The following is an 18740-nucleotide window of genomic DNA, read 5'->3' as shown; positions in this document are numbered from 1 at the left end:
TTAAATTTCTCATGTAGAAATTGCCCAAATATATCATCCAGCTCAAAGCTGTTATATGTGAACATCTTTCTTCATCTTTAAGAAGTTTTTTTAATCTCTAGTAAACACCTACCTTTGAGGTCCTTTGAAGTTGATCACCAACATATGTCTTACGAAACTGATCCAAGAACCACAGAATTGCAAGCTCTATTTTCTCGTTAGAACACCGAGGCAATCCGGTATCCATTAAAGATATAAGCTGAAAAACTCTTTTCATGAAGGAAAGAAAAAAAGCTTTAGTAAAAAGTCTTAAAGAAACAACGCTAAAACATTTACTGTCAATGTAATATAATATATAATTACTGTAAAAAGTGGAAAAATACAAAAGCTTATAAAGAAAATATTTTTAAAATCATCCAAAATCCTATCACTAAGAGATACAATTAGGTCTAAGTCCTTCTAGTCTTTTTTCCTAAAACATACATATACATATGTAAGATTACAAACCTACACACACATACACTTATTATTTTACAAAAAATTTGAGTATAAGTACATATAACATATACATATAGTATACATAGATATAAGTAAATATCTATCATTTAATGAATATAGGTACAAAGGTATAAATTAATATCTATGTACCTATAAAATTTTAGTAAAAAAAGAATAATACTGAATATGCAGTTTTGAGTTTTACTTTTTCACTAAACCTTATATTTTTATATAATTATATATTCTGGGGTCACATGATTCAAAATACAAAATACAAAAATACATCAAGTTATATCACTTTATTAATGAATAAAAATTTCACCTGAAGTAAATTACAAGATGATCTTAACAAAATCAAATATTTTTAACGTAAGTACACAACTATTAACAGAAAATCATAAATAAACTGAAGGTTAAATTAAATTTCTTAGAGAAAAAAACCTTAATTTAGTATAATGAAAAGCTCAGTCTAGAATTTTCAATACAGAAATCCTTTTTATTATCTATTTTCATTAAAATTTTTCAGTGGATGACAACCAAGTGCTTGGGGCTAACAACATCAGAATATTAGGACAATCTTTTGAAGAGATAGACACAGAGGTTGTTTGAAGAAGCATCTTTTTCTCCTTTTTCTAAGTGCCCAAAGGCAGCTGTGCCTCGCCCTGACTTATCCACTTCCTCCACACAAGAATGCGTGCGCATGCACACTCCTCCCTCTCTCTCTCTCTGTCTCTCTCTCTCTTCTTCTCTCCCACCCCCACCCCACCCACCCCTCCTTCCCTCTCTCCCTCTCTCTCTCTCTTAATGGGTTGTTTCCTGCCAGAGATGTATGGCATGCAAAAACAACTATATATTCTCCCAACTCTTTTTAAATATATGGAGCATACTCTCCTTATGGTTTTAAACCTCGCTTCTTCCATTAACAACATATCTTACAAATCTTTCACATTAGACGGAAAGAGCTTCCTTATTCTTTTTTGCAGCTGTTTAACATTCCATTATATGAATGTATCATAATATTTTCCAATATTATCCTACTGATGAACGCTAAAGTTGTTTATAATTTTTTGCTGTTCCAAAGATGTTGCAATTAGCAATCTTGTACACATTCTGCACATGCAGTGTTACAATACACACTTCTGAATGTCAAACTACTAGCTTAAAGAATATAAAGTTTATAATTTTGATAGCTATTACCAAATTGCCCTCCATAAACACTGAAACAATTTATACTCCCATCATCAATCTATTGGAGTATCCACATGTGCATAGAAAATTCAGGGTATTAAACTTTAGAATTTATTGGAAAAGTGGCATCTCAGTGCAGATTCAATTTGTATTTCTGTTGTGTATGTGAAGTTAAAATGTTTGTGTTTTTTAGCCATATTATGTCCTTTCCTGTGACCTCTGTGACCTGTGCACTCATATGCTTTGCCAATTTTTTCTATTGGGTATCTTTTTATTGCTGATTTCTACAAATTCTTTATATATTAGAACACAGAGCCCATTGCCTGTTATTGAGCTGTAAATATTTTTCCTCATTTTTCATTTGTCTCTTGACTTTGATTATTGTATTTTTAAGGCTATGTAGTTTTTATTTTTTTATGCAGAAAATTATATCGATTTTTTCTTTTATGCATTTTGCATAATAACAAGGTCATACCTGTATCTGTGTGTTTTTATGTTTTATTTTTTAACATTTGCCTCTATAATACATTTGATCTTATACTGAACATATCTTGTAAGACGTGGATCACCATTTATTCCAGATGGCCACCCAGCTGTTCCAACACCATTTCTTTCTTGAGTAGTCTATCTTCTGCTCGCCATTTTGAATTACCCCTTATCACATACACTAAGTTCATTTATGCATTCAGATTACTTACTCGAACTTTTATTCTAGTCCACTGATTTGTCTCACTAAATATATCTTGACCAATTTATTTTCTTTATATTATGAAATTTTCCAAAACATTATTTTAAATGGTTGTATACTATTAAGGCTATGACAACATTTAATCATCTTATTTTGAATATAAATTCATATTTCAGTAAAATATACCTATCTTCTTCTCTACTACCAGAGATTTCCAGAAACAAAATGTCTAGATTATAGCATACGAACTTCTTGTAAAAACTTGGTACTTATTGCCAAAGTATTATGAACTAATCTTTTGAGAACTATTTTCATGACTATTTCTTATATTTATACATTAAGCTACTTATTTAAAAGTATTTTTCGCTTACCAAATATCTTTAATATCATGAAAATTTATGAAGGAAAACTTACTCAAGATTAAATTTATGAATTACTGTAACCAGGTCTCCCCTCCAAGATGCTGTGTTTATTATCTAATTTTGAGAAGAGGGACAAAGTTGACTTTTAAGGTCTGTGTATGGGACCATTAGCAGATTGATGGAGTGATTTTTAGTTAAATAAATAGAGACATATAAATCAAACTTTGTCTCTGGATCCAGGTGATTTTTCAAGTGACTTAAATAAGGCATATCCTGCCATTAAATTCTTTATTGAGTAAGACTTCTCCTTTCCTACTCCAGTTCTCTGTTGACTCTGGACTTGCTCGTTACTTCTATTTCCTTTTTACAGCAGACATTCTAAAATCTGAGGAAGATATGAAACCAAAAAACTGTTGGGGCGCCTTTACAACTCACACTAAGCTGTCGATTTGCATTTCCCTAAGAGGCAATGACGTCCCCAGCAGAAAAGTAGGAAAGAGTTCCCAGCAGGGTACATGATCTATTTATCAAAGAAGTGTTGGAAGTTGTACAAGAAATTCAGCTGCAAGCGCCTGAAAACCGAGATAACAATGGCTTAAACAGTATAGATGTTTGTCTCTCAGGCGAAAATCCAAGGCAGTGCTCCTGGACCACCTGCTACTCCACGGTGCATCCGGGTTTCAGCTTCCTTCCATGCTGTCACACTCGCCTCCATTCACACAGTCACCTTACAGTCTAAGATGGCTTCTTCAGCTCCACCTATATGGCCACATGTGTTGCACGTACCACGTCCACTTACAACCAATTGCCGAATAATCACTTAACTAAACTTGGCTGCAGGAGAGTCTATTAAATCTAGTCTTTATTCAAGCAGCCACATGCCTGGCAAAATAATCATTCTACTACTGCAGAAGAAGGAAGAAGAGATACAGGACAACTAGTAGTCTCTGACATAGTGTCCTTCAAAGATCTCTAATAAGGGCTTAAGACCAAAAGCTTATACTGTTATTTAATATTCACTTCCAGTTTCAATTTATTTTTCCTTTGTCTTAAATTATTTTTGGTAAAGAGCATAGAGGGAATAAAAAGATAAATGCAGCATTAAAAAATTTTGATCCAAGTATAAACCATTTCAAATAGAAAGAAATGAATTTTGGATAATTGTTTTATGGTCCCCTCGATGTCCAATTAATAATTGTTTTATAGTCCCCTCGATATCCAATTGGATAATTCAGATAATCCAAGTAATTATTCAGTCAGCAAATATTTGAGGGCCTACTATACGGCAGGTGTATATTAGGTGTTCAGAATACAGCAATGAGTGGGACACATATATTCCTAGTCCTCCGGAAATCTATTGTCTACGCAAGAAAAAACAATAAAACAATTAGAATAAAGAATGACACGTCCTATAATAAACACTACAAAAAAATTAGCGAGGATTCCTAATATTCTAGAATGGAACAGGGCAAAGTGATAGTGCCAGCTCCTTTAAGACCTGAAAAAAGTTCAATGTGGCTATAAAGCAGTCGGTGGCAGAAGATGAGACTAGTGAGACAGGCAGAAGCCAGATCATAAAGAGCCTGATGAGCCAGGTTGATTTTAATCCTAATAGCAATGGGAAGTCATTGCAGAGTTTAAGCAAAGCACTGACATAATCAGATCTGTACTTCAGAAAGCTAGAGAGGACACGAGGTGTCCATTTACATCTATACCACGAATTCAGGTGAAAGATCACAGGAGCCAAATTGGCAGGGGAGACAGAAATAACCGGGCTGTTTGGGATAACTAGAAGGTAGAGCTGACAGTATTTGATGACTACATGGATGCTGGTAAGAGAAATTCCCAGGATTCAGGCTCAGGCAACTGAGTGGACAGTGATGAAACACATGAAGATACCCGAGGCTGAGAATGAATGGAAGACATGAGTTCAATTTCATTGAACTAGAGGTACGTGCAGCAGAAGACACGCATTTGAAACAGTTCTGTGGCATTTGGAAGTCAGAAGACAAGAATTACTAAAACAACGTAGACTCGCTGAGCGAAACTGAGGGCTCAGGTGAGGTGAAAATGGTATCTTAACTGACAATGGTATCTACCCGCGAAGGTGTGCAATTTCTTTTATTATCACTCAACAAATCGGAGAAAACTCTAAATTCCTTCAAGGTTAAGGTTTTTCCAGGCAGATAAGATAATAACACAGCAGTGAACAAAGCAGATAAAGCCTACGTCTTCCCTTCTTCCTGTGAAATGAACGAATATATGTCGAGGGATAATAAGTACTACAAGGAAAAATGAAGTAGGGTAAGAATGTGATTTCGGATAAGGAGGCCAGAGGCAGAAGAGCCGTGTGCGTACAGACCTGACTGCAGTGCGGGAGTACTACACAAAAGAGAAGCTCAAAAACCGGTGAGCCTCAAAAAACAGCGAAGAGGCCAGTGTGGCAGAATGGAGTGAGAAATGACAGTGAACAACGCCAGATAAGAAGTACAAGATGCTTTGGACCATGGTGAGGACTTTGGAAATTTGTCTCACATGTGACGGGAAGCCACCGGAAGCTTCCGAGTAGCAGAGAGCAACATGATCTGATGGGAAAGAAGCTGAAGTCGTCTATATGACAGCAGGGTTTGAGAGACAGAGCAAAACTCTGAGCTAGCTGTCAGTCTTCAATGAATGAAGAGGGGTGACGGAGATGAGCAGGTGAGAGCAAGGGGGGAAACAGGGTGATGTAACCGAAAGGCGTGAACCCGGCCCGAGCAAACTGAGAGGATACGGGATGAGTATGAAAAACTCCCTAGGGACTCTCTCAAGAGGTTTACAGTCTGGTCATGATAAATGAAACTGAAATGACTATAAAATTATGTTCGTTTAATTAGAATTGTGTGGCCTGGGCACAAATATATTTATTTGCTAAGTTAAAGGACCATATTTAAATATGTTGAAGTAGCATGTTTTAATTATAATGATCACAATATTGGGAGCTTTTACGAATATTAACCTTTTCCTGAGAAAACAGCACATAGATTTTTGGCAGGAGCTTCGCAATCTTCTAATTCGCTACTGTTCTCCCAGGAGCTGGAAAGGTATCGCGTGACAATGCCCGGGCAGCGACAGAATTATGGTTCTAGCTACCTGGAACTTCTTCATGAGAAACTGATATTTTAAAATATCACATAGAACATCATCCTTATTTAATTTAAAGATCTCAATATTTTCAAGTACATATTCATGTTTTTTTTTTCTAGACAAAGTACGGAAGTCCCAATATATGCCCCACCTTGAACCTGTGTGGCCCCTGTTCAAACACATCCCCTCTCACCACCCCTGGCCTCAATCAACCACCTGCCCTGCAGCCCCAGTAAAGATTCGCGCCATCCCTACAGGAAGAAATCCTCAGCCAGGGAAGAAGAGAGGACTGCCACAGCTCCAGCTCCTACGTGCAACCCAGCGGGGCCAACGGAAGCTCTGGTGTCCCCAGTAGTTTCCCAGAGGCCAGAGGAACTAAGTATGGAAAAGTTAAACACCCCAGGAGTAGACTTCAACCAGTAAGAAATGGGACTGAAATAAGTGAACAGATTAACTGCCTGCCCTCGGTCCCCATCCCCCCTCTACCAACGTGGACTGTCCTGAGGCACAATGGTTCTGGGTCGTCTCTGGGAAAACACCTGTAAAAGCGAGCGTCCAGGTGTGGAATGTGCTACCTTGTCCAGCTGATTCTCTGTTCATGGTGGTTAGGTTCTATAAAGTTGCTGTGAAGCCTGAATTAGTGACTATTGAACCACTGCTCCTAAAGGAAATACAGGGTTAGGTTCCTGAGGAACCAGGGTCACAATGTTTTTATCAACTGATCAACACATAACCTTGTTTTATGTGTGTTTCTGTTTAAAGGCACCTTATTTGATGCATACTGTTGATCCATTAACAGTGAGCGCACAGCTAAGAGCAGTGCCACTTGCCTGAATGGAGCTTACCTAGACACATGGATTTTCTCTGTAAGGCACATACCAGCTTTCCTGAGCTCAGGCTCTCTAGTCAGCACTATGCTGGGGCCATTTTAAACAGCAAAACTACCAACAAAAAGCACGAAAATGCAAAAACTATGGCACTAAATAGACAGCGAAAAGGACACTTATTTACAGTATGAGAGCTGAAACAAGAAGACAGAGCATTGATTCAACCTCAGCTGGGACAAGGCGCATCCAGTAACTCAAATTTTTCAGCGCTATGCATGTCCAAGAATGACCACAGGAGAACCACGAGTACTGATTGTGGGGCACAAAATCATTTTAGCAAGTATGAGAATTTGCAAAACTGGAATCTGTGAATAACGAGGACTATCTGTTTTCTCTTATTCTCTCTCCTCCTCCTTTTCCCTTCATTCTTTCTTCCCTGAAAATGTACCCTTTCCCCTACCCTTCCAGAAAGCCTTAACCCACAAACTTCGGCCAAGGCTCTGTTTTCTAGGAATACAGGCTAAAACACAAAACAAGTCTTATTTAAATATGTTTGCTGCTTAAAGAAAAAATTAATATTTTCTACTTGGCAAATACACACCCGCTTTTGTTTATTTCCTCTTATATATTTTGCAAGAAAGTAGTGCCAATGGCTATTTCCCTACTTGATGACAAAAACTTTTAAAACATCTAACTACAGCAAAAAGTATATTTAATTTCCAGGTTACTAAATATGTAATGTTATATTAAAAACTGGCACAGAGGCAAATTGATCACTTGGTTTAAAATTAACCAAAGCATTTTAAGAATGCCCCCAAACAAAATGAATGTCGGCTATATTAAAAATTAAATATAAAAAGGTGAAACCACAGAAAAGAAAATATATCAGGTGGATATTTTTATTATACAAGCGTGAAACAACCTTTCTAAGCATGAGCACTAAAGAAAATATGGAGGACAAAACTCACAGATATGAATACATAAATACGTAAAGCCAGTAAAAAAGAATTTCTAAAACAAATTAAAAATATGGAGAAAACATTTTTTAAATGAATAGCAAAATATTAAGATCTTTGATATATACTGAGTTCTCACAAATAAAATTAGGATAATCAAAAAAGAAACCAAGTATATGATACAATTTATATATATTTTTAAAATCACAAAGTAAAAATACAAATGGCAAGAATAGGAATGGAGAACGATGTTTGATACCACTTGTAATCAAATAAATATATATTAAAATGAGACATTTGTTATCTATGAACTGGCAAAAATAAGAGTCGTGTTATCTAGTGCTCGACTGCAGAAAAAAAAGAAAACTTTCACAGCTTTGGGTTCAGAGGATAAACTGGTAAAACTTTTCCAGAGGCCACTTGGTAATATGGATTGAAAGGCTTTACGTACCATTCAACCAGCTATTCAGCTTTTAGGAATTAATTCTAATAAAATTATTTTGATCTGTATAAAGATATAGTTTATCTGCATAAACTAAAAGAATATTTACCTCAAGGCAGTTTATAATAAGGAAAAATTAAGAAACAACTTAAAATTCCAAAAACAAGGGTCTGTTTAAATTATGGTACAGCTTAGAATATCTCACGTCTGGGTGAAATGTTCATAATACTATGTTTAATTTTGAAAAAAGAAGAGTTTTTTGTTTTGTTTTGTTTTTTTTTAAGTAATATAGTACTTACTATTTGCCAGGTATTATTCTAAGCATTTAAAAAATATTAACTCATTTAATCCTAATAATAGTCCAAAATGAATTAGGTATTATTATCAGTTTTCCCATTTTAGTTTGTAATTTAAATGTAATTATTATAATTTTTGTTCAAAAAAGTTGGAAAATACACATGTAGTATCCATATACCCTCAAGAATTAATTAAAAAGACTCAAGGTCTTTACCAAAATGACAGTAGTAGTTATCTCCAAACTAATACATAGCTTTTCATTTGAATTTTTTAAGTGTTCAGCAAAAGCATGTACTACTTTGTTATAAAGAAAGATGTTATTAAAAAATATGTGGCAAACCAATACACTAATATTATTCATATATAGGTAATTTCCTCAGTTTAGAACAGAAATATGAGGGGAATAATTCACTGCTTCTTACTAAAGCGATGGGCATGAGGTCAATGATCATAAACGAAGCTTGTTTTGGATGACTGACTATCCATTCTTTCTGACCAATGTCTGTCCCCCCAATTTTGCCACTATCCCAATACACACCAATTTTGCATGCTTTATCAGGTCCTAAGAAATGAAAAGCAATCTAAATCTTCATCACACTACTTAACACGTTTAAAATATATTCACCTATACCATTTATTAGAGATTTGATATCTACAAATCACTTAACCTCTAAGCCTTGTTTTTCTCATTGATAAAAAGAAAATACCTTCCTCAAAAGGCCAAGTACAAAATACCTTAGCACGTAATACCAGTGCGATAACTAAATTTCTTTACTTAGTAAATGGTGTGGCCATCACTTACCGACAGGATAATTCCCCATCCATAGCATCGTGTTCGTCTGTACTGGTATATGTCAGCCTTCCTCCAACAACTGTCCCAACTAAGTACACCAGCCATGCGAGACGTCCTAATATATATAATAAGAAAAATGTTTAGAAAGTATTGATAGAAACAAAGCTTATTTTTTGGAAAATTTCAAAATTAGCAAAATGATCTATTCTTCCAAACAAGTGATAAACTACTGTGAACTTAGAGTTCTTTACAGAGAGTGGAGAATTGGGTTTTAATTTTATCAGGGCACTAAGTATTAAACAGTGAAAATAACCGATTTTAGAGCCAGGTAAAAACTGTTTGAATCTCAGCTCTACCAATTTGCTATGTGATCTTGTATAAGTTACTTACCCCTTTACATCTTAGTGTTTTTATTTGCAAAATGGAGGAAAAAAAATCTACCCAGAAGACTTATGAGTAAAATTAAATTTGATTAGCAAAACACCAAATGTAATATCATATCCAGGGCTATTAGTAAGTACTAGTATGATCCAATGACCAGAATCTTTTCTGAACGGTCATTGTCACAATAGTACAGTCTGATCATTTTTAATATTGCCTCTGCTTTGAACATAATAGACGGTAGTTAATTTATTCTCTTTGTATTTTTATGCATAATTTAAAAAAATCCAAGAATATCACTGTGCAAATAACGATGTTCGACAAGCAAATTAATTTCATGGGCAACAGCAGCAAAGGATTAAATTACTTTACAACAATGGCAACATCTACAGTTTTCACAAATCTTACTTTGGGGCAGCCAATGTTGACAATTTAGAAATGAAAGTATTTATATTGAATTGTTTTTATTTAAGGCATATTATTTTACATCTCTAGATTCATCAACCTATGTATCAGATTCTCCAAGATATTTGAGACTTTTATGAATAATTAACAACATATCGATTATATTATCTTGCTAAAAAGAAATTTTGTGCTATTCTTGGGGACAGATTTTTCAAAGATGAGCAGGCTATTTTGTAATACTGAAATCAATTATGTTTCTGTATTGGAAAACCTTTTCAAGTGAATTAAAGTGCTATTTTTTTTTTACAAGGTATTGAACAGTCATAAAAGAGGGCTGTCTATGCTTGTTAGAAGATTCAAATATAGATGACAAATTTCCAAGAGTCCATTCTCATACTTTATGATACATAACACTTCCTGTCAAGATTGGTAAAAGGGAATACTCAACACAGTCATCAATTAGCTGGACAGACCTTGATGATCCAATGATCTCTTAAGTGTTTATTTAACACATTTTAATTCCTAATCCTGAATTGTTATCTAGCTATTGCCCAAAATTTGACCACAGATGAGACTGCAATTGCCTTTGAGATCATCTAAGGCTTTTCACACTCCTTTTGATTCCCAAACCACCCACTACAAAACCAAGTATACGTGACATATAAAATGAATATGAATATTTGTCAAATAGCTGAATTTAAAATAAGTGAACTTACATACTTTGGGGTTTATCACTAATGTAAACATTTATTTAGCTATGAGCTCTTGATAAAACAAACCCACTTGAAAATTGATAAAGAATTCATCATGCATATACTTTTTATATTTCTCTGTTGGAAGATCAATTTTAAAAAATGAAGGCTGTACATTTTAGCTACCAGCCTGGGTAGCTAAGAGTATACAGCCTGGGTTCAAATCCTGCCTGTACCATTTATTATGCTAGTTACTTAATCTCTCTTGGCCTTAATTTCCTCATTTATAAATATGAGGATAATAATTACCTGACTCACAGGCTTGTGACAAGCACTAAATGCTATTCTGCAAGTAAAGTATTCATAATAATGCCTGCTATAAATGCTCAGTAAATGTTAGCTATTTTTTCTATTATAAATAACTATCCCCTTTTTAGTCCTTCTATATAATACCTACAAAAACTATGAAACATATCAATATGTAATATTTATATGTTAATTCTGAGTCTTATTTTAGAAGCTACTAAAAGAAATGAAGTTACACTATATTTAAAAAAATTTAAGTTCTCGCCTCTTTACCAAACAGGCTTGTTGCAATTAAAGCTAATTACGATTAGCTATATATATTTTCTTAATGCTGTTTGTAAAACAAACAAAATAATTCCTAACTAGGATTAGTGTTAGAAATGAACAATGAAATATAAAGGCATTATTATTAAGCTATCAAATATAATTTTCATATTTAACTGAATGAGAAGGGATATTTCTCATATACATTAAACCTTTCCCTAAACCTCAAAAATTTTAGAGTAACAGTATTCAAAATAATAAATGCTAAGAAGTTACTTTGGTTACAGAATTACATACACAAAGTTTAAAGAACCATATAAATTAACAAATCTAAATTGCATTTAGAAATATAAATATCTGATACATGAATAATTTAGCTATAAATTTTTTAAATATCTTATGACTAAAAAATAGTTACACTAAATTTCTATTATAATTTTCCATTATTCTGAATGTTCAAGGCACTTGTTTTAGCAGCTGTTCAAGCACAGAACATTTTTTCCTTTAACAAAATAATTATTGCTGTAATAATCTGTAATTATGGTTTGTAACTGCAATAATCCCAAAGAAATCAGTCATTACCATAGATCACAAGTAATCGTTAACTACTGTTAATGACCTATTTCTTAGGGATTATTGTTTTCGTAAACCATGACCATATCACCACAAATATAGAAGAGCAAGACAATATAATACAAATGAGATCATAATATAATAATAAACTTATTTTGTAACATTAAAAGCCATTAAGCATCGAAATTAAAGCACACATAACGAGAGCATATAATTTTCTTTGTTCAACATTAACTGAAGTGTTTAGTCTGCACAAAAGAAATTGAATACTACTACAGTGGTACAAACTAGAGCCACGTTAGGCATTTTTCGTAATATGAAACCATCGTTTTTGAGTAGACCATAGATATCTTTAAATGGTGGACATGGAAGGAGATCTGACTTTGGATAGTGAACACACAATGCAATATACAGATGATGTATTATTAAATTGTACACTTGAAACTGACATTATTTTATTAACCAATGTGGCCTCAATTTTATTTAATTAAACAAATAAAAAGGCGGACAGATTCCTTACCACTGATCTCTTGACTAGAAGAAAACAAGTATTTATTAAAATTGTTCCATGTATCACACATTGTATTACGGACTGAAATGTCATTTTATTAAAACTACATAGTGTATCCGACTATAAAAACTCCCTGAATTTATATTAATCAAAAATCAAGTCTGACTTAACTTTTTCAATACAGACCTATCTAACATCAATAAACTACCTTTCACTTAATTCCATTCATGCATCATAGAATATAATATACCCTTTCCATTTGTACAGGTCTTTGATTTTAAAACTGAATTTTTTTACATTGCAATGCAGCATCTAGACATATGAAAGAATGAATATGTGTAATGTATATAAAGTGTCATAAAGCGAACACCTGTGAACGCCCCCATCCAAGTTAGAAACCATCACTCCTACCTCCATTCCTGTCCCCTAGCTTGTCCCCTTACCCTAGACGTAACCATGATCCTGCATCTGGAGCTTATGATTCTCTTGACATTTGTTTTCATTTTATCATGTATGTATATGTTCCTAAACAGCAGACTTTGAGTCTCACTTGTTTGGGGGCTTTATTATTTCATATTATACACAGTTTCTTAATAATTGCTGTTTTCCACTAAATATTTTATCTCTGACATTCGCCTTTAAGGATACCTATAGTTCATTCATTTGTATTGTTATACAGCATTCTGTTGTGTGACTACATTATGATCCATTTATCCATTTTCACGTTGATGAGCATTTGAGCTGTTTCCACTTTCTGGCTTTGTGAACAATTAGGCTATGGACATTCTCACACATGTCCTCTTGTGTAGAAGAGATTTTCTAGAGGACATACTTAAGAGTGGAAGTGCCAGGTCAGCATGTATTTGAATGTTCCACTTCACAAAATAACACCAAACTGATTTCCATTGCACTTCCAATTTATTACACTTTACACCCCCACCGGAAGTGTGTAAGAATTCCCTCTGATTTACATTTTCCTCTAAAATTTCTTACTTTTGCCAATCTACTGGGACTAACATGGTATCTCGTGCCATGTTTGTAAAAATGTATGTATGTTTGTAAAAATTCCCAAGAGCATGGAATAGAGTTTGTTACCTTTGCAATTTAGTTTTAATTGCAAATTGATAAGAAAATGGGGACTCTACTTTATTGAGTCACTGAAATATGTTGTTGAGACTTGATTTATATACCAATACTTGGTCAATTTTTTTAAAATGAAAATAATGACAAATAATATTCTATTAGTTTCAGGTATACAACATAATGATTCGGTATTTGTATATATTGCAAAATGATCACCATAATAAGTTTAGTTAACATCCATCACCCATAGTCACAATTTTTTCTCTTGTGGTAAGAATTTTTAAGATCTACTCTCTCAGTAACTTTCAAATATGTCGTACAGTATTATTAACTACAGTCACCATGCTGTATATTATTTATTTTATAACTGGAATTTTCTACCTTTGACCACCTTTACCCACTATGCCCACCAACCCTGGCAACCACCAATCTATTTTCTATTATCTATGAGTTTAGTTCCACATGTGTGAAATAATACTGTATTAGCCTTTCTCTGACTTATTTCACTTTGCATAATGCCCTCAAGGTCCATCCATGTTGTAACGAATGGCAAGATTTCATTCTTTTTATGGCTGAGTAATACTCCATTGTGTGTCTGTATGTGTATACATCACATTTTATCAATTTGGCCAACACTTAGGGTGCTTCCATGTCTTGACTTTAGTAAATAAGGACGCATAAACATGAGGGTGCAGATACCTTTTTGAGTTGGTGTTTCCATTTCCTTTGGATAAATACCTAGAAGTGTAATTGCTGGATCAAATGATAGTTTTATTTTTAATTTTATTTTCCACAGTAGCTGCACCAATTTACATTCCTACCAAGATTGCGCAAGAGTTCCCTTTTATCCACATCTTTGTCAACATTTATCTCTTGTCTTTTAGATAACAGCCATTTTTAACAGGTGTGAGGTGATATCTCATTGTTTTCATTCGCATTTCTCTGATGATTAGCGGTGTTGATCGCCTTTTCACGTACCTGTTGGCCATCTGTCTGTCTTCTTTGGAAACATGTCTATTCAGAATGCCTGTATTCAATATGTAGTACAGTATTATTACATGTTTTGAATGGATTGTTTGTTATTGAGTTGTATGAGGGCTTCGTATATACTTTTGGATATTAACCTCTTATCAGATATATGATTTACAAATATCTTCTCCCATCTGGTAGGCTGCCTTTTCACTTTGCTGGTTTCCTTTGCTGTGCAGAAACATTTTAGTTTGATGTAATCACATTTGTTTATTTTTGCTTTTGTTGCCTTTGCTTTTGGTGTCAAATCCAAAACATCATCATCGAGACCAATGTCAAAGAGCTTCCCTCTGTTTTCTTCTGGTTTAAGGTCTTATATTTAAGTCTTTAATCCATTTTGAGTTATTTTTTATGCATGGTGAAAGAGAGCAGTCCAGTTTTCCCAACACCATTTATCAAAAAGATTGATCTATTTCTATAGTATATTATTGGCTCCTTTGTCATATATTAATTGACCATATAGATGTGGGTTTATTCTGGGCTGTCTATACTGTACCATTGATCTACATGTCTGTTTTCATGCCAATATCATATTGTATCGATTCCTATAGCTTTGTAATATAGTTTGAAGTCAGGAAGTGTGATGCCTCCAGCTTTGTTGTTCATGTTCGATTTTTAAAAATATGCCATGTGTCCTAGAGAAAACTGATATTTTCTAATTGTTGGTTCTAGCATTTTATATACACTGCTTCAATACAGTCTGCTAATCATATTGTTCAAATCATCTCTAAACTTAGTAATTTGCTTATTTCATTTATCAACAACTGGGAGAAATGTACTGTAAGTTATTATAATGGTTAGATCTGTCGATTTCTCCTATAGGAATACCAATTTTTGTTTGCTATGTTTTGAAACTATTTCATTAGGTACTAGATATCTGAAATGGTTATGCCTTACTGGTATACAAACCCTTATCTCTAGCTGTAATAAGGCTTTTTATCTTAACATCTTTTTGTTTGATATACCTATCCCAGCCTCCTTTTAGGTTTGTATTTGCATAACACTTTTTTTCTATCCTTTTATTTTCAACTTTCTATATTTTAATGTTTTGAATGTCTCTTATAAAGAGCATTTGGTTAAAAAAAAAACAAACCTTACTTTCACAATTTGGCTTAACTGTAAATTTAACTCATTTATGTTTATTAGATTAATAAAATATATGAAATGCTCCTATCATTTTTCACTGTTAATTTGGTTTTTGTCTTTTTTTCTTTTTTTTTTCAGTTTGATTGTTTTCCTACTTCATTATTTTCCCTCTATGGGTTATGGACTATAACTCACATGCTAGATACACTTTCAGTGGTTACTCTTAAAATTTTACCGTCTAATTCTCCTCACTCCTCTCTTACATGCTGTTTGTGTTATTTTTTTAAATTCCACAAGAACAATCCATTTAAAAAATATACAAGCTACGTTTGTTAAGATTTATATATGTGTTTATCAATTTCTGTGTACTTCCTTCCTGCCTTTGAGAATCATGTCCCTTCTTGAAAAACTTTAGAATGTTTAATCAAAACTTTTAATGAAGAACCTCAGTAAAGATCTACGGAGAGTAAATATTCTATTTTCATTTGTCTGAAAATGTTTTGTGTTCATCTCTGTTCTTGTAATATAGTTTTGCTGATATGTAATTATAGGATGGCTATTATTTTGGCTCAATTTTTGAGAATAATAATATACCATCTCCTGGGTTACAGTTTACTGTTGAGAAGTGAGTTTATCAGTTTATTTTACATTCCTCAAGCTGCTTTTGAGATTTTCTGTCTTTGAAGTTATACGGTTTGTTTTTGACTGGTATATGCTGGGCTTGCTGTACTGATTCATGTCTTCCATTGATTCTGAAGTTCTCAGGAAGAATGTCTTCAGTTATCACCTCTGTTCCATCCTCTCCATTCTGTCTTTCTGGTTTTCAATTTGACATATGTGGCCTTTTCATTCTATCCTTTAACTTCTCTTTAATATTTAATATTTTTACTTTTCTTGTTTCTCCATAGTCTTAAACACTTCTTTGAGTCTAGCTGCCGATCTGCTAATTCTTTCTTCAGCTAGGTCTAATTTACTGTTTAACACATCCATTACATTTTACTTTATTTTATTTCATTTCATTTCATTTTATTTTATTTTATTTTTTTACACCTACAGCACCTGGTATTCCGAAGTGGTCTCTCATCCAAGGACTAACCAAGCCCGATTCTGCTTTGCTTCTGAGATCAGATGAGATTGGACATGTTCAGGGTGGCATGGCCGTAGTATCCATTACATTTTAGATCACAAATTTTTTTTTTTCAATAATAAAAGTTTTACTTGAGCCTTCTTCAATCTTCCTGGCCATTTTTCATACACTTGGTAGCTTACTGGGATTCTATTTTTTATTCCTTTAAACATTTCATATATAATTATTTTATATTCCTGTCCAATTTCAATATCTTAAGTCCTTGGGGAGGGCTAAATCAAATGGACAATATATTGTTTCCGTTAGTGCTAACTTATGGTATCTTGTTTCATTGTTTGGTTATTTTTTAAATTGTAAACACTTATTTGATTGATCGTAATCTGCAGGATTCTGAAGGCCTTAAATTATGGTTGCTATTCTTCACAGAAATTTTAATTTACTTTTTGGCTGGAGCCAAGGGGATCAACCAATTTGGGCCACTTTATCCCTTTTAAGGGTGTAACTTCATGTAAGAATCTCAAGGTTGGTACACTGGCTTTGCTCCTGCCCAAAGAGCTTGCCACTAATTTAATCACTGATATTGATCATTTGCCTTGGAAAGCAAAATTGCCTTTTGCCCTTGTTTGCTGCTGACTAACCGGTCCCATTCTGGTTAAAGTTCATTTTTTTTGAGGGAGAAAGAAAGTAGTTAGAAGAGGGACGGAGTGAAGAGGGGCAGAGTGAAGGAGAAGGAACCGCAGAACTATGGGGTCATGTCCCATTGCAAATACAAGTCAAAAATGCATCGAATACACCAAACCTAACCGGACATCCCAGCCTAACCCGATCCACTAGAACTCTTACATTAGTCTATAGTTGGGCAAAATCGTCCCACTGCTGCTGCCCAGAAATGCAAAGAGTATTGTACACATATCAATAGCTTGAGAAAAGATCAAAAATCAAAATACAAAGTATGGTTTCTGCTCAACACATTATCACTTGTGCACCATCATAAAGTCAAAAAATTGTAAATTAAGCCATCAAAGTCGGGACCGTCTGTACGTATTTCAAGCCCAGCAATCCGTTAACAAGTTTATCCATGATCTGACTGTTTTGCAGCTGGAAGGCCTTTCAGAACATCTAGTTGACAACACTGAAGTGAAAGTTACTACTCATCCTTTACTTTTAAAGAAGCAAAAACTAATCGTTATACAAACTGAAAAAAAATATGTGATTTTATAGGTAGCTGGCTAAACATGAACCAAATTATAACATAATATACTCTGAATGAATGTAGAAAACGAATCTGAAAAGATACTGTATAAGGCTGCCATTGTGTCACCAGGGAATAAAGAAAACACTACAATATCTACAAAAAATACTTAACTGAAGGGACAAGTGGGACTGAAATCCAGCCCACACTCACCAGGTGGTAAACCCTCACATGGCACTGCACCTGCCCGGGAGAAAGGGAGCCTTTTTCTAATTTGTACAAAGGCAGCAAATGCACTACTGATCTGGTAAGAAAGTAAAATAATCCTCAAAGTCCAAAAATAATGTGAGAGCTGAAATTTCGAGACATAAATAACTAACTAGAGAGAACTGGAGCTTCTGCTTCGATGATCAAAGGACAAAGCCTTGGGTATACCAAAGGTGAGGCATCCAATAAAAACCTCATAAAGCGGGGACACAGAGTTCTACCCTTAGTGAAAAGGTGAACTGGACGGGGAAAACCTGGCCTAGACAGAGAATGATAACACAGAAACTTGTCTGACTTGACTTCCATGTTAGGTGGACAGGAAGAAAAGACCCTCAAGTCAGACCTCAAATGATTTATAGCCTAAATATAAACTACCAGTGTGATATGAAAAACCTTATTCTAAGGAAATAGTTTGTATGGTATTGAGTTGGTAGTTCTCTACCCATTTAGTTACTGGACTGCACACTTCAATTAAAATACGGAAATGGTCAGAATGGATTTTTTAAAAAGAAAGACTATATACTGTCCATAAGAAACACACATTAAATGTAAAGACACAGACAGACTGGAAGTAAATGGATGGAGAAGGTGATCCTACGTAAACAGAGAACATAAGACCACACTGGCTTATGAGCACACCAGAGCAGAGATTTCAAGATAAAAGGGTCAACTAATAAAAAGACAAAACTACTATAAATATCTACAAGA

The 18740-nt window shown here is 34.1% G+C and overlaps 1 protein-coding gene across 8 annotated transcripts in view; it reads right to left on the bottom strand.

Annotated features, from left to right (window-relative positions):
- Positions 1 to 18740, bottom strand: part of RANBP17 (RAN binding protein 17) — a 249100-nt gene that overhangs the window by 192192 nt on the left and 38168 nt on the right. For all 8 annotated transcript variants that reach the window (XM_039877752.1, XM_039877743.1, XM_039877708.1 and 5 more), the window contains 2 exons: positions 9166 to 9271; positions 113 to 248 (listed from right to left, as the gene is read on the bottom strand). In XM_039877752.1, the coding sequence (XP_039733686.1) occupies positions 113 to 248; positions 9166 to 9271 (242 nt within the window). The remainder of the gene's footprint in view (positions 1 to 112; positions 249 to 9165; positions 9272 to 18740) is intronic.

This window comes from Pteropus medius, unplaced genomic scaffold, assembly GCF_902729225.1.
Source record: "Pteropus medius unplaced genomic scaffold, Ma_sr-lr_union100, whole genome shotgun sequence".
Taxonomy (NCBI): Eukaryota; Metazoa; Chordata; class Mammalia; order Chiroptera; family Pteropodidae; genus Pteropus; species Pteropus medius.
This window is presented reverse-complemented; position numbering and strand designations above follow the sequence as displayed.